At 39.9% G+C, this 17,007-nt stretch overlaps 1 protein-coding gene across 1 annotated transcript in view; it reads right to left on the bottom strand.

Moving 5' to 3' along the window:
* Positions 1–11,173: 11,173 nt before the first annotated feature.
* Positions 11,174–17,007, bottom strand: part of GPR139 (G protein-coupled receptor 139) — a 39,912-nt gene continuing 34,078 nt past the window's right edge. The window contains exon 2 of the mRNA XM_004750278.2: positions 11,174–12,314. Coding sequence (XP_004750335.1) covers positions 11,380–12,314 — 935 coding nt within the window. The 3' untranslated portion in view covers positions 11,174–11,379. The remainder of the gene's footprint in view (positions 12,315–17,007) is intronic.

The following is a 17,007-nucleotide window of genomic DNA, read 5'->3' as shown; positions in this document are numbered from 1 at the left end:
CATAGTTAGAGATTTTATGATTTTTTTCCAAATGTATGCCAAGTTGACTTGACCTGGAAGGAGACCATTTCTCACTTATGCTTGGAATGTGGCCTTATTCTAGCTTTTGTTGGCATTTTCATGGTGTTCTCTGTCAGTGATGGCAACAGTGAGGTCCTCTGAAGTTCTTCATGTTTGGGAGACATCAAGGAGGACCTGGGACGATAGAGAAATAACAGGGAGGACTCCATGTGGACACAGTAGCTAACAGATTGAGAACATGTTAAATGACCACAGAGACACTTAGAAATATTGAAGGGGGACCTGAGGGAACACTCAGAGGCAAGACAGAAAAATTTAGGAACAATTATGATTAATAGAACATTTTTCATGTAGCTCTTTGTATGTCTATAGGATGGTGAGGCAGAGGTATTTTTGCATTATTATACATTTAGCTTTTTTTGGACTGAGACAATATGGCATCAGTTAAATCCTTTTATAACTTAGCAGCATATGTGTAAACCAAAGGGAGAAGTTAATCTCTCAAAAGTATTGCTGCCTCCTTCGGCACATCTCTCTCACTACGAGGTATGATCCTCCTCACTTTATCTTTGGAAGGGGCTTACCACCCCTACAACTGTGCTTGACTTGGTTGGGGATACACTCTCATTTAATATTTCAGTTCCACCAAGACAAGAGGGGATATTTAAATAGGACTTTGCTAAAGGTCTGGGACTGTGACAAAAAAAACCATCAAAGGAAATGCTAAAACTTGAAGTAGAGGTGCCTCTGAGTAGACCAATCTCAATGGAAATCTCAGGAAAGATGAACCATCCTGGTCCTCTTTCGTCTGGCTTTGAGCTCCGCCTTTACCATATCCTTCCCAGGAAACTTACTATAGACACCTAGACTGTCCAAATCAAGACAAAGAATCTGTACTCTTTCTTCTACTTTTCCAGGCCCATTTCCTTTTGCCCTGTCCAGTGGCCTCATTCTTCCCCAGATGACATATGCTATGATAACCTCATTCTTGGGGAAGACCCTGTCCTTTCTTCTCACAACGGTGGCCTTTCCCTTGCAGACCTCACAGGGACAGCAATGTCAGAACACATCACTATGCCCCAGAAATCAGATACGCTAAGAGGCACACACGTTTAACAACAGGGAGTCATTTCCTTATAGCCTGTTAGAAATCAGATATTTACAAGATTAATTTGCAATAACAAGAAGCCCTTGTCTCCAGCTGAGGAATATTTGTGTCCTCTTTCAGAGCCCTGGAGACATACTTGACATCTTGGGGACAGGTCACCTGTATCAGTCCTCTCCCACCAGCAGGACTATTTCCATTTTTCTCATCCCTGGAGCCAAATGCTGGCAACCCTAATGAGATGGGCAAGTGGCCTTTTTGCAGCCTCTATCACATCATCCTGAAGGCTGACTTTTTACTCCAGAGTTTAGCAGTGGATGCAAACAGTTTGAGAGAAGGAATCAGGGTATAACTGGAGGCCACATTTCATGGTATTGAAATTGACTGTGGAGTGACTGATGGCCTGCCCCTAGTCTTCCAAATCCTTGATGCTCTATCTTCTTTAGGGACTGTCAGTGGATAACTGCAATGAATGATATGCTTTCCCCACTTTGGGAAAGAGAAAGCTGGCACATGACTCTTCCTAGGAGTGGCCTCATCATCACAAAAGTGTCCTAGTTTCCCAGAGAAGTCCTGGAATTTGCAGTGTTCTTCCTGTGCCTATTATGGGGAACTAAATAACAATAACACAATTTATTAAAACTATAAATATGTTCCAAATACTTAAAAAATATTATAAGTAACTCCCACCACCCCCTTTTGAAGTCAGTACTATTATTATTCCTCCTTTTCCATATGAGGCAGCAGTACCTCAGAGACTGGAAGAGACATTTACCCAGTGTCACACAGCTGGCAGGTGGTAGAGTCAGGATTTGAACCTAGATTTGTATGACCTACATCCTGCACACCAGGAACCTATGGAGTTGCAATGTTATGACGGTGTCTGAAATTGCTGCCACTTTTGTTCACTCCTAAAAGTGCTATTTGGCATCCTTATTTTAATTAAAGTCAGTTGAAATTAGTTTTATTTTCAGAGCTTTTAGAGAACTGTGTGCCAGCAGTGAGTGGTAGGTAGGCCCGGGCTGAGAATCTCTGAACTTGAGGATAGAATTATGCCTTTGGAGGCACCCAGTAGCCCTAATTTGATGACATGACATTCTGAAGGATCAGAAAGATCTTTTCTTGCCTTTTTTCTAAGTATTTTAACAGTGCAGCACACTTGACTGTCTGCTTGTGGGTTGTGAAATTTCCTGAGCCACCATTTGTAAAATTCCCTGGGTCATGAGGAGACGAGTATAGGGTGAACCATTTTTTCTTTCTAATAGTTCTATCTTAACCCATAATTTAGGAAAATTTGATTTTACTCTCAGAAGTATTTGGAAAGTAACTTCTTTCAACTCTTTTTCACTCCATCCCCAATGGAGAGGGAAAGTCTTGACTGATTTGTAGAAGAGGAAGAGGAAACACCATATATGAGAAAGCTACCTTATCTTTCTGTTTCTCAGGCTTCAGAAAGAAGGAATTGTTTCTATGCTTACATTTCCATATAGGAATCCTAACTGGGTTTTGGTCCCAGTGTGGCTTCCAGAGGAGGGTCTAGAGGTCCATCTCTGATTGTCCTCACTGATAGTACTCTACTTGGGGGATGGAAATTCTGCTTCTGACTGTCTTCTCTGCAGTTTCAGAGTCTTTCATGAGTGTTTGAACCAAAATATAAACTAAGTAGGAACTCCATTGGCTTTCAGTTCAACTGAGGTTCTTCATTCCACCTTTCCAGTAATAGAACTGATAATTGATCTCCACCAGTCTATTCTCAGCAGGTTTCACACTCAGAGTGAAGGGGTAGATGGGTGTGTCTTTCAGCTTCCCTAATCTTCAACACTGTGAAATCTCAGTCATTTGTGGAAAGTCTGAATTAGGAAAATGGCCATAGACAGATAATTTGGGAAAGCTGTATTATAATTTCCCAGTTTTTACAGACAACCAAGTGTTACCAAGAAGGCAAGTGGTTCTCAATCCTGGCTGTGTATCAGAATCACCTGGGAAACTTTTAGAAAATTCTGATGCCTTGGGCCTATTTCCCTATGTTCTGATTGAATTCATGTGGATATAGAGTCTGGACATAGGTTTAAGTTAAGGTTGGGAATCACTAAAATAAGGAACCTGCTGAAAGCTCCTTATTTAATAGATCAGTGTTTGCTAAAGTATAGAGCTTATAACAAAGGGTATGTGAATAGGTTTATATGACGCAAGGCTTGGCTTCAGTAACGTTGAAGAGCACTGTGAAAAACAATTGCCCTTTCTAATTTGTTGTCAGTCCTTCTAATTAGGTTAAGGAGAAATTCTCAATATGGTGGTAGTAGGCCCTTAATACCTATATTTTGTATTTTTTTAAAAAAGATTTTATTTATTTATTTGACAGACAGAGACGACAAGTAGGCAGAGAGAGAGGGGAGGAAGCAGGCTCCTTGCCGAACAAAGCTCGATGCAGGGCCTGATCCCAGAACCCTGGGATGACCTGAGCCAAAGGCAGAGGATTTAACCCACTGAGCCACCCAGGTGCCCCTCTCTGTTGTCTTTTTAACAAAGGGAGAGTAGATGTTAGTTTCAGACAGTAGTGTAAAGTAAGAATTACTAACAATCTTTGGTTTTTTGAAAATGGTTTCTCTATTTATGGAATGGTTTCTCTATTTATGGCAGGTGATACTGGTTTTCCATTTGAGGTAGTGATACAAAGTTTGCTCTAAAAAAATCAGTGGTTATCCATTTTGGCTGTACATTAAAATTATCCAAGGAACTTTAAAAAATACTGTTGTCTGGGTTTCATCTTGGATATTGGGTTTTTAAAAAGCTTCCCCAGGGTGTATAACCACTATTTTAAAGCACAGCAGTGCAGTCCTTCTCACATTTTATGTGTGTATGAATCACCTGGGATCTTGTTAAAATTCAGATTCTGGTTCAGCAGGTTAGGGTAGGGCCTGTGATTCCACAGTTCTTACAAACTCCCAGGTGATGCTGATGCAATATGAGCTGCTGTTAGGGGGACCACAGTTAGAGGAGCAAGGCCCCAGAAGAGTTTGCTTTGTAAGCAAGAGAGATCCTATCTTAAATAGTTTAATAAAGGAATTAATACTATATCAGTTTCTTTTCTAATGAGAGGGAGCAAATATGTATCTTTATACATAAAATTTTCTTAACATGGGGCACCTGGGTGACTTAGTCAGTTAAGCATCTTGCTCTTGATTTTGGTTCAGGTCATGATCTCAGGATTGTGAAATAAAGCCCCTCATCAGGCCCCATGCTGGACATGAAGTCTGCTTAAGATTCTCTCTCTCCCTCTCCTTCTGCTCCTTCCCTGCCTCTCTCCCTCTATGAAACAAACAAACAAACAAAAAAACCCAAAACAAAAAAAAAAATTTTTTTTCTTAATTGATACTGCCTTTCTTGCTCAAAATCTTAGTTGTGGGTAAATGATTTCAGCACCTTGGACAGAGGCACAGGGCTAGCCACTGAATTGAAAGACGAAGAGGTGAAATCTGTATAAGAACAGTTGCAGGGCGCCTGGGTAGCTCGGTGGGTGAAACCCTCTGCCTTTGACTCAAGTCATGTTCCCGAGGTCCTGGGGTTGAGTCCTGCATTGGGCTGTCTGCTCAGCGGGAAGCCTGCTTCCCTTCCTCTCTCTCTGCCTACTTGTGATCTCTGTCAAATAAATAAATAGGAAAAAAATTTAAAAAAATTGTAAAACATTGTCATTGAAAATATTAATGCAGTTTGTTTTTAAAAGTATATACTTTTGGGGTATCTGAGTGGCTTAGTTGGTTAAATGGCTGCCTTTGGCTCAGGTCATGATCCCAGGGTCCTGGGATTGAGCCCCGCATCAGGCTCTCTGCTCAGCAGGGAGCGTGCTTCTCCCTCTCCCTCTGCATGCCTCTCTGCCTACTTGTGATCTCTGTTTGTCAAATAAATAAATAAATAAATAAATAAAATCTTTTTTTTTTTTAAATATTTTATTTATTTATTTGACAGAGAGAGATCACAAGTAGGCAGAGAGGCAGGCAGAGAGAGAGAGAGGAGGAAGCAGGCTCCCTGCTGAGCAGAGAGCCCGATGCGGGACTCGATCCCAGGACCCTGAGATCATGACCTGAGCCGAAGGCAGCGGCTTAACCCACTGAGCCACCCAGGCGCCCCAATAAATAAAATCTTTAAAAAAAAAATCTTAAAAAATATGTACTCCTAAAGTTTTAAAAAGTGTGTGTGTGTGTGTGTGTGTATGTTTTTTTGGTTTTTTTTTTGCCTTACCTACCAGTAGGGTCTATATTCTTTTTTATCTGCAGTCTTGTGTGACTAATACTCTGTCAGATTTCATCAGACATATGGATTGGGTCATGAAATAGAACCATATGCTACCATGACCTGATGATTTCTGACTTTTCATTACTGGAATTAGAGGGTGGCTTTAGTCTAAGTATCAACTTGGGTAATGAAAAGGCTAATGGAAACAAGCTGCTAATTCAGAAGAGAGAGTGTGAGTTGTGAAGGGAAACGTGTCAAAGTAGCCTGATATCAGAGGGAAGGAAAAGAGAGATTGGGGATCCTCCACTTCCTCTCTGACATCACATCTCTGGCAGTGGTGTGTCACCTGCTTGCTGGAAGGCCTCCCCTCCAAAGCTCTGCTCACACTGAGCTGCAGTAACACTATTTTTTCCTGTTACCCATCAGGCCTAGAGAGGTAAGGCTTCCTATTATTTCTGGTTCCTGTATCTCAGTTGCTCTTGTTGGTTCCTTTAATCTTGCTAAGACCATTTAGAAAAATTCCTGGTTAAAGGCTTTTCATTGAAACCATCTGAGTGAGATTTGCTTCCCTCCAGGATTCTGATATACAGTCCATTTGGAAGTATACCTAGAGAAGCAGATGCTAAGAACCCATTTTGTGGAGTGAATAGACATCACTATGAAGACATCCCCTTTGGGTTTCGTCTGGATCTCTCATACTTGAGTTTACGTCTCACATGCTTTTGTTTCTTCTCCACTAAAGAGAAATACTGTTATTGCCATTCAGTAGGTAACAAAGCTCTGTGGATATAGTAAACTCCTCATACGGAGAGTTGATGAGAAGCAATCTCTTTACTGTAGCCCTGTTTTGCTCCTGTTTCTCAGAAAAGTTTTCTCCTTCTGGCATGCCAGTGACACATTCTCCCAATAAACCCGGGAAATTCACAGTATCTATTTATCCCCTTAGACACAAGTCTCTTATCCCTCTTGTTGTGTCTGGCAAGTACATGGATTAATTGCACACCCCCCACAGAGGCTGAGCCATCACATTTAGCCAAGTGTACTAATAAAAGGGTTATTATTTAACAGTTCAACCTTCATCAACTCACTTTTATCCCACCTTCCTGAGCTGGTGAACAAAATTAATGAGGATGCTGTGGCCATGCCTTAAGGCTTCTGCTTGCCACCTTCTCAGCAGGTTCCTTAATTTTCTGTACTTCCCTCTCAACTTGTAAGTTACTTTCATTTTCCAAGTTAATGCAAAGATAGATTGTGACAATAGTTTTTGGGTGGCTGTCAGAATTGATGGTGGTTTGTGTGGGAAATGGGAAATGCATAGCTAGTTTAAGAACTATGGTTAGAATTCCAGAGAGTCAACTTAAAAAAAATTCTGCCGCACAGGGAAAGGTCAAGCCAAGTGTTTTAGTTATGATGCTATTATAATATATCTCATGCTTGAATGACCTGGGTTTGAAAGGTTGGAAAACTATTCAATATACTCAGGTCTAAAAAGGGCACCAAAAAATGTGATCTTTGGGTGGGGGGATGAGTCAGAATCTTGCAGAGAAGGCAGTGAGGTAAAGAGGGAAGCATGAAGTATTTAGTGACTACTCTGAAAATCATTAACCTCTTTTGGTCTAGTATCCTTACCTATAAAATGATATGCAACTAGAGGCTCTTTTTAGCTCTATCATTAATAGTCACTCCATGAGGTATGTACTGGAATTACTATTAGTCCTATTTTATGGAGATGAAATTGAGACTCAGAGAGTTTGAGAACATTGCCCATGGCGCACTAGAAAGGGCATAGCCTGCAAAGTTATAGCTTGCCATAACTGACTCCAGACCTTGATTTCCTGACTTTGAGAGCCTCTTTTTACCGTGGAGGCAACTGGAAAAAATTAAATTTTATACCATTTTTATCTGAGGGCAGTCTTTCATAGATCTTAAAGGAATTGTTAAAGGCCACCCATCTAGTAAATGGTGGAGCTGGGACATACCCATTGTCTGACTTCAACATCCAAGCTCTTACGAAATATGAAAGCAGCTTAAGCGTCTGTTAATAGATGAATGGGTAAAGAAAATATGGTGTATATACACAATGGAATGCTATTCATCCATAAAAAAAGAATGAAATCTTGCGATTTGCAACAACACAGATAGACCTTGAGGGCTTTACAGTAAGTGAAATAAATAAGTCAGAGAAAAGACAAATACTGTATGACCTCATTTGTATGTGGAATTTAACAAACAAAACAAAACTAAAAACAAAGCTCTGATACAGGAAACTGGTGTTTGCCAGAGGTGGGGGATGAAGGTAGGAAAAATGGGGGAGAGGGGTCAAAAGATACAAACTTTCATTTACAGATAAGTTATGAGGGAAAACAAAAGTCCAAGCTCTTAGCTGTTATGCTAGATCTCCACTTATGATTATAGCCATCACTATCTCTAGGACATGTGGAGGATGAAGTCAGAAGAGAATTAAGATTTATACCCAGTAAGCTACTTAATTAGGATTATAGGAAGCAGAGTTCAGTGGTCTTAAATTCTGAAATATATCTGGCTAAAAAGGGACAGGTGGGACTTAGGTCGCATTCTCGCACCAGTACAAAGTACAAGGAAAGCGCGCATTTAAAATTAAAATTTTAAATTTAAATGTAAGATTTTAAAATTTTTTAGTCATAAAAAGTGTAAACGCAAATTCCAGACACCAAGAGTGCACCATGTTAGAGTTTATTATAATACAAACAAGTTCAAACACAATAGATTATCTAATTAAGAAAATATGAACATTTACTATTCTTCTATGGTAACATTTTATTCCATTCTTTGAACTGGAATAGCCAACATTATAGTCTTTAATTCACTTTAGATAGGCCCCTTATGTTGGACCAGTAGGCACCAACTGTGCAAAATAACCTTCCAAATGCAGAATGTTTGCAAAGTGGAAGTTCATACCTTCTCATGGTCTGTCTTTTATGGTTTGTCTGTCATGCTCCTCATTTCTTTCCCCATGAGACAGTTCAGTGCTTGAGCTGTCCAATTAAAAAGCATGTACATGTGTAGGTAGCATCACTGCATGTCCACCCGAGGAAACAAATCACACAAGAGAGATGCTAGTTAACAGTCTTTCACAAAAAACCTGGTATAAGGCAATTGCTTAAATGCCATCAACAGCAGCTATACAAGACGGGCTTCAAAATTCAAGGCTCTGTTTCCAAAACTGGCCTGAAAGAAAAGGCTTAAAAGTTTTCTTTTAAACCTTATCATTATTGTCCACAGTTATTACTATAAATAATGATAAATTAAAAGATCCATAGGTTATCTAAAATAAAGTTTAGGATATATGTATCAACCTAACCCAATGGGGGCACTCTTACTCATTTTAACCAGAAGACAACAACTCATTGAAATGCCTTCAAGAATCGGACCTTTTCTAAATATTATTTATCAAAATTTAAAATATAGTCAGAAGGAAAAAAGATCACAGTACTACTTGGTACAACCTCTATTGGTAAGAGAAGTAATAAATGAGTGTATGAGGAAAACATTCCAAATGCACACCCAGTTGTTTTACTTTTTAAACATCAACAATTTTTACATACAATAAAAAATGTGGAGCAGAGGGCACTGAGACCCACACACCTATTTTCCATGTTGCTTACATTCTTAAAGAGGAATTGCTTAATCTTTATAGCTATTGCACTGTGACTCATCCACATATAGCTCAAACTAGTATTTTTTGAGCTATGTTTTTAGAAAAAAATAAATAAATACATATATATATATATATATATATATATATATATATATATTCGGTGTAGGTAGTAGCCTTTGGTCAATGTTCATTCATAAGGGGGTGTAGTGGAATCACATCATACACACATTTAATGAACACGACATATTCAGACTACACATGCTTGGCAAAAGAGAAACAGAAAGAAATGGAATTTAAACGATGTGGAGGAGTCTGTCCACCATATGGGACATACTAACCTCCTTGTCCCTCAATTTCCATGAACCTCTTCTATTGGGAGCATTTTGTTGCACCAGTGTGATCTTAAAGTTCTCATTGAGATACATTAGAGTCATACAATGTGGTCCCTAAGTGCACCCCAACTATTTCTTGTCCTTGATCTAGGAAATCTGTTCTGTTGCTGGAGAAAAACTTTGCTGAGTTAGATTTTATAAGGGATAGAATGTGGTCTCCAACATGGCTCCTTCCTGATGACTTTGCAGAGTTAACTTTGGCTCTGCTAGGTTTTTTTTCCTTTCATACTGACTTTAGAATCTAATCTTTGGGTCAGATGAGACCCTACTACAATCATTTAAAGGGAGTAGGAATTTGGATCATCAGGACTACCATAACCTAAAATTATATTGAGTTAGTATTGAGGGCATTGACTCAAGTTTAGGGCTTGTGTTGCTCTGGGGCCTTTTCTACCGTACTCATTTACTGCAGATTCCCTTAAAAAGGGTGGACATGCCTTCCAATTTAGGACTAAAAATGTAGTAAGAATCCAACCTGAGGAACCAAGTGTTCCAGGAGGGCTGTCTGCTTTTTGTTTGGTCACCAAAAATATCATAAAATTTCAAAGTCATTTTGGGAGATTTTTTCTAACACAGGAAAAATACTGGGAACCTGGAAGAGAAATTTTTAAAAAGGCTAAATAAGAGGAACTCCAGCATGGGTTTCCCTTTTAAAACACATCACAGGATACACAGAAGTTTTCTATAATCAAGCATGTGTCTGCATGTGTGTGTGCACGCATGAGTGGTAAATCCCAGGGAAGCCCCTATTAATTACATTGTAGAGCTGTTCTTGCCTTGGACAGGCAAAGGGAGAACAAATAAATAGATTCATATTTTATCATTTTGCAGAGGATCTGGATTAAATCGCTTCACTGAATACTGGCACCACCCTTTTGAGCCATATGGATCAAAGGGCAGACAAGCAAACAACATGGGCACCTTTCCATGTCAGTTGTATCTGCGTTTGTGGCTGAATAGCAATGCCAGCTGGACTGTGGGGCAGAGCAGAGAATGTCTCCCTTCACACCTGGAGAGCTACAGTTCCTGACCCTTGAAAATTAAATCCAGTTTGGAAGTCACTTCAAATAAAGCAATTTGGTGAGGACTTCAGCAAGCAAGGAGGCAGGGTTGGCAACTCTACACGTAAAAGGCTTCTCCAGGAAGCTTAAGTGGCACTGCAATAAGAAGCTGTTTTGAGTAAAGGGGTCATACACAGCTGACGTGGGGATGGATTGAAACAATGGCAAGAGTGGGCTTATTTTTTTGTTTTTCTGGGCTCAAGAGATCCTCCTTTCCCCCCCACGCACCAGACGGGGGTCTTTATTTTGGAGGAGATAGATAAAATCTATACATAATGGCGAATAGAAAGACTGCATTTTAGACCCAGGTCTGAGGGTCATAGTTATATTGGTTTGGAGCCTTTCCAAAGAAGCTCTGGCCAGAGTTTGGATGGGATTATACTCCCTTGTCCCCACAGTGTCATTCTGTAGTATAAGGTTCCAGGGCCACTTCAAGACCACAACCTTCTCTAAGATAAAGGGCACCTTGGAAAAACCCCGAATTGGTCAGCACTGTTAGATGCTGGGGATGGTACAGGGAAGCAGTGGTTGACCTCAGCTCTTGGAAGAAGAGTGTGGAATCAGCTACCTGCTACTGTGGCTTGGTGTGTCACATAAATGAGCGGTTCCCAATGACTGTGGATGGTGCCGAGGCAAAGTCATAGACTGTTTCTTTACTCTGTGTCCTCACTGGCCACAGGATGATGACACAACCTCCAAAGGTATCTTCAAACTGGTAGGAACTTTTGCTTTCAAGTAACATTGTGAAAATAAATGCATAAATGAAAACAAGATTGATGCTTTTCTTTCTTCTTTTCCATCTTTTCTCATCTACCAGTCTGAAAGTTGCTCAGTCCATGGAGACAGGAAATCAGGTTAGCACTCTTAAGTGGGCTACCCTCCCATCTGGAAATAGATTAGACAGAGGCACTAGGTGCCAAGTCTTTGGGGTCATGGGGATACTTTTATAGGTTTTCCATTTTTGTCGTACTGGTATACCAGCATCTTGATACAGTGTGAGTTGGCCGGCGAGATCCAGGGACTACTTGTTATGGAAAAGTTATGGTTGGTGTAAAACTGTACAGGTTGCTTCTGGCACTTAAAGAAGGCCTTGAGCGTGGCAGCCGCCATTGTGCGGAACCTCTTGCTGATGAAGCAGTAGAGGAAGAAGTTGATGGCTGTGTTTAGAAGGGCCAGCATGTTGGCAATGTCGGACATGATGTGCACCAGCCAGCGGTTTTGGATGGGTGTCCCATAGAGGTGGTAGAGAATCATAACAATGCGGGGGGCCCAGAGTGTGGCAAAGATGGAGGTAATGGTGAACAAGATGGCAGTGGTTTTCCCTGTGGAGTAGCCACGCAGGCGAAAATTGCTTTTCCTCCGGAGCTTGTACACAATGATTGAGTTTAAGATGAAGAAGATAGAGCAAGGTACCAAGTACACGGTGAAGCAGTGAATCCAGATAAGGACATGATGTACAGAGGTGCTGATATAGTCTTCAGTCCAGATGTTGGGCCACCAGTAGTAGGGGATGCTGGTCAGGAAGCAGGTGATGTAAACACTTACAATGACTTTCCTGGTGCGGGCTGGGTAGGAGACCGTGTGGTACTTGAGCGGATGGCAGACGGCGATATACCGGTCAATGGTTAATGGAACAGTAATCCAAATGGAGGTGTGGATGGATGAGAATTCCAGCACTTCTATGATCTTATTGGCCACCTGGGGCAACTGCATGTTCAAGACAAAATCTTCCAACAAGAAGTCCACAAACACAATGAAAAAGAGGACCAAGATATCAGCAGCAGCAAGTGCCAAAAGATAGTTGTAGGAGGACTTCTGCCTTCTAGCTACCAGCTGAGAGAGGATGATCACTGTTAGGATATTTGCTGTGGAGAGAAGAGAATCTAGTTTATCTCTGAAGAGGGATGACTTTATTGGCTGCTAGGGCCATAGGCATATGTTTTTGGGCACTCCCATGGCAGCCAAAGGGACCAAACCATTGCTTTTGAGGAACAGTCTCTGCACTACAAATTGTATCTCATACAGACATCTGAATAGTATTTTGACAAAACTCTGTACTCATATTGTAGTTTATTTATTCCTCACACAGTCATTGGAGGTGGTGCTGCCATTGTCCTCACTTCAGAAATGAAACTGGGCCTCACAGGGCTTAAGGAACTAACTTAGAGTCACACACTTAGTAAGCGCTTGGGACAGGAACAAAACCTAGATTGCCTAGTCTCAAATCCCATGCTCTCTCCTTTATCCAAGTACATTTATCCAAGGGTGGGATGGTTTTCCCTGCTTCATGTGTTCAAGTAAGACCTTTTAAGAACCTTTCTGCAACCTGGATTTTAGGACCTTTCCTTTTTATAGAGATTTAGTATTGAATGTGTGGAGGAAATCATGACCTTCAGATTAGTTTAAAGATAAATTCTACTTATTTTTAGAGTAGGTGCAGATGGTCCCTGATTTATGATGGTTTCACTTACGATTTTCCGTTTTTACTATGGTGAAAAAGCTATAGGTATTCAGTTTCTACTGAATTGGAATTTTGAATTTGGATCTTTTCCCAGCCTGACGATATGCGTTATGATACTCTCTTATTATACTGGGCAGCAGCAGCAAGGCAGAGCTCCCAGTCAATCACGTGATCATGAGTACTTAAAACTGACACACTCAAAAGCATCTGTACCTGTACGACCATTCTGTTTCTTCCTTTCGATACAGTATTCAATAAATTATATGAGATACTCAATACTTTATTATAAAATAGGTTTTGTGTTAGATGATTTTCCCATCTGTAGGCTAATATAAGTGTTCTGAGCATGTTTATAGGCTAAACTATGATGTTTGGAAGGTTAGCTGTAATAAATGCATTTTCTTTCTTTCTTTCTCCTTTTTGTCTTTTTTAAAGATTTTATTTATTTATTTGAGAGAGAGAGAGTGAGAGAGAGAACAAGAGGGGAGAAGGTCAGAGGGAGAAGCAGACTCCCCATGGAGCTGGGAGCCCAATATGGGACTCGATCCCGGAACTCTGGGATCATGACCTGAGTGGAGGCAGTTGCTTACAGCTGAGCCACCCAGGCGGCCCCTCTTCTTCTTCTTCTTCTTCTTTTTTTTTTTTTTTTCAAGATTTTATTTATTTATTTGAGAGAGAGAGAGAGAGCATGAGAGTGGAAAGGGTCAGAGGGAGAAGCAGACTCCCCATAGAGCTGGGAGCTGGATGTGGGTCTTGATCCCGGGACTCCGGGATCATGATCTGAGCTGAAGGCAGTTGCTTAACCAACTGAGCCACCCAGGTACCCTAAATGCATTTTTAATTTATGATGGGTTTATCAGGATATAACCCTATCATAAATTGAGGAAGAGTTGTAGTCTACCATATGGTACATTATTAAAAATAATAGCAGAGAGAAGTAAATTTCCCTTCTTGTTCTCCAACCACCCAAGTACCCACCCCCCACAGGACCATCACAGTAATAGTCTGTCTTCATATATGTCTATATAATGCCTCTATATAGTTTTTGAACAAACAGGAGCAGTTACTATTTTTTTGGTGTCCAATTTGTTTTGTATGCATATAATTTGTATGCATATAATTTCTTTCCTTTTAAAAAAGTTTTTAGTTATTTAAGTAATCTGTAGATCTAATGTGTGGCTTGAACTCATGACTCTGAGTTCAAGAGTCACATGCTCTTCAGGCTGAGCCAGCCAGGCACCCCTGAAACTGCATGCCTATAATTTCTGAGCAATTAAAAAAAAAAGTGTCTCTGAATTAGACACGTCTGGAAAGTTCTTAGGGACTCATTCTAAAATGATGTTCTGATGGGTAATGTCTAAAATTCATTCTGTACATTTAACCTCATTAATTTTACAGTCAACACTGTTAATCCTGTTTTGCAAGATTCTCAGAGAATTTATGTCCCTTTTCTGAAGTCCAGTGGCAGAGCTGGCATCTGGATCTCCCTTTCTCAATCTTACCTTTTAAAATATTATGTAATAGTTCATTTATAAAATTGTCTTGTAATATACTCATTCTGGTACTCTCATCACTCAGATTAAAGAAATTTTAACATTTTGACATATTTGCTTCAGTTATTTTATTTTTAAAATTAACTTTTTGAGAGAGAGCATGAGCGGGGCGTGGGGGAGGGCAGAGAGGGAGAGAAGGAATCTTAAGCAGGCCCCAGCACAGAGTCTGATACAGGGCTTGATATCACAACCTGAGATCATGACCTGAGCTAAAAATCAAGAGTCGGATGTTTCAACTGAGCTACCCAGGTGTCCCATCTTTTCACTCTCTTAATAGTATTCTTTTTTGTAAAATTTAAAAAATTTGATGGGGAACACTATATAAATATAGATATACATACATATTTATATTATATATAATACAAATATATATTTATATATATTTATAAATATATATTTACATATATTTATTTATTTATTTTTTAAAGAACTGACAGTATAGATACAACTAAAGTCCTAAAGTCCTCTTTGAAATTTCTCCAACCCCATTCTTTCCCCTCCCTCCTCCTTTCTCTTCCTGCAGGCAACCTGTAATCTTCAGGGCCCCATTTGCATCCCCTTACTTTGTAGTGAACCGTCCATTCTACATGCTGCTTTTTCCACTCAGCATTAGGTTTTGAGATCTATTTTGTTGATACATGTAGCTCTCATTCACGCAATTTAATGACTATATAGTATTCCATTGTATAAACTTAGTGTAATTTATTCATATACACATACACAGAGACATACATGTTTCTCTATATTTCTATATACATGCTTATTATATAGACACATATACACACATATATGTGTCTGTATATACACATATTGGGTAGACATGTGTGTATGTATAAAACAATGTACATTTAAATTGGTTCCAAGGTTTTGCTATTAAAAACTGCTGTACGGGGGGCACCTGGGTGGCTCAGTGGGTTAAAGCCTCTGCTTTTGGCTCAGGTCATGATCTCAGGGTCCTGGAATGGAGCCCTGCGTCAGACTTCCTGCTCACTGGGGAGCCTGCTTCCCTTCCTCTCTCTCTGCCAGCCTCTCTGCCTACTTGTAATCTCTGTCAAATAAATAAATAAAATCTTAAAAAAAAAAAACTGCTGTAGGGGCGCTTGGGTGACTCAGTCATTAAGCGTCTGCCTTCAGCTCAGGTCATGATTCCAGGATTCTGGGATCAAGCCCCACATCTGGCTCCCTGCTCAATAGGAAGCCTGCTTCTTCCTCTCCCACTCTCCCTGTTTGTGTTCCCTCTCTCACTGTGTCTTTCTCTGTCAAATAAATAAATAAAATCTTAAAAAATGCTGCAGTTAGGGAAAAAATATATGTTTATAAAAATTAAAAAAAAATAAACAGGACGTGGCCATTCAAAAAAACAAATGCTGCAGTTAACAACTTGATAGGACTCTCCATGAGAAATACTTATATGTGAGAGTTTATCTTGGGTAGTATGTATGTAGAAGTGTACATGTTATGTTCTAGAGTATATGCATCTTTTTTTTTTAAGATTTTATTTATTTATTTGACAGATCACAGGCAGAGAAGCAGGCAGAGAGACAGGTGGAAGCAGGCTCCCTGCTGCGCAGAGAACCTGATGCAGGACTTGATCCCAGGACCCTGGAATCATGACCTGAGCCGAAGGCAGAGGCTTTAACCCACTCAGGTACCCCGAGTATGTGCATCTTTATCTTTACCAGATTCAGCTGAATTGCTCTGTAAAGCGGTTTTACTAATTTTTACTCTCAGCAGCAGAATATGAGAGTTCCAGTTGCTTCATATCCTCTCAGTATTTGCTACTGTCAGTTTTTTGTTTGTTTTTGCTTTACGTCTGTGCTGTTTTTATTCTTGTGCAAGGCACTTTGAAATAACATTTTGAAGTTGTGATTTAAGGTACTGATTATATTAATTAACCAGGATGCAAACCCAGGACCAACACTCATGCTCTAAACCTCTCTGTAATATTGATAATTCAAGTAGGAGTGGGGGTATCATGCAGGTATATTACACTGTATGCAAAAGAGGAGAATAATGAGTAAATTCTGCTTTAAGTCACTCTTAAGAAAAGATGTCCCATTAAAGCAAATTTCTTTGTATTTGTAAACTTGAAATTTCAAAAGTTTATTGATGCATTTAGCAATGTCTTTATGCATTGATTATGAGCTATGCCCTGGGAGGAGATGTTGAACAAAATAGACACGGGTGGTATTGCCTCCAGGGAGCTTAGAATCTTTGAGGCAAGAAAAATGTCAACTGAAGAGCCACAGCAGAAAGTGTATAATTGAAAGCTGTAAGTGTTATTAGTGGTCAATAAAAGCTTTGCTGAAGAAATCATGCTCAAGGTGAAATTTGGAGAATTGATACAAAGTAAATAGGTAAAAAGGGTGGGAGCTGAAAGTGTGTTTCAAGCAAGGGAAACAGTGTGTGCAAAGGCCCTGAGGTGAGGAAAGCGTGAAGAGTTGGGTTTATAAGGAATGCTTATATTGATTTTCTACTTGTTCTGTCTATACTTTTGCATTTATAGCTCTTTTTTATTAAACAGTCTTGCTATGTTCTGTTGAG

The sequence above is a fragment of the Mustela putorius genome, unplaced genomic scaffold, assembly GCF_011764305.1.
Source record: "Mustela putorius furo isolate JIRA1106 unplaced genomic scaffold, ASM1176430v1.1 tig00004007_pilon_pilon_pilon, whole genome shotgun sequence".
NCBI classification, from domain to species: domain Eukaryota; kingdom Metazoa; phylum Chordata; class Mammalia; order Carnivora; family Mustelidae; genus Mustela; species Mustela putorius.
This window is presented reverse-complemented; position numbering and strand designations above follow the sequence as displayed.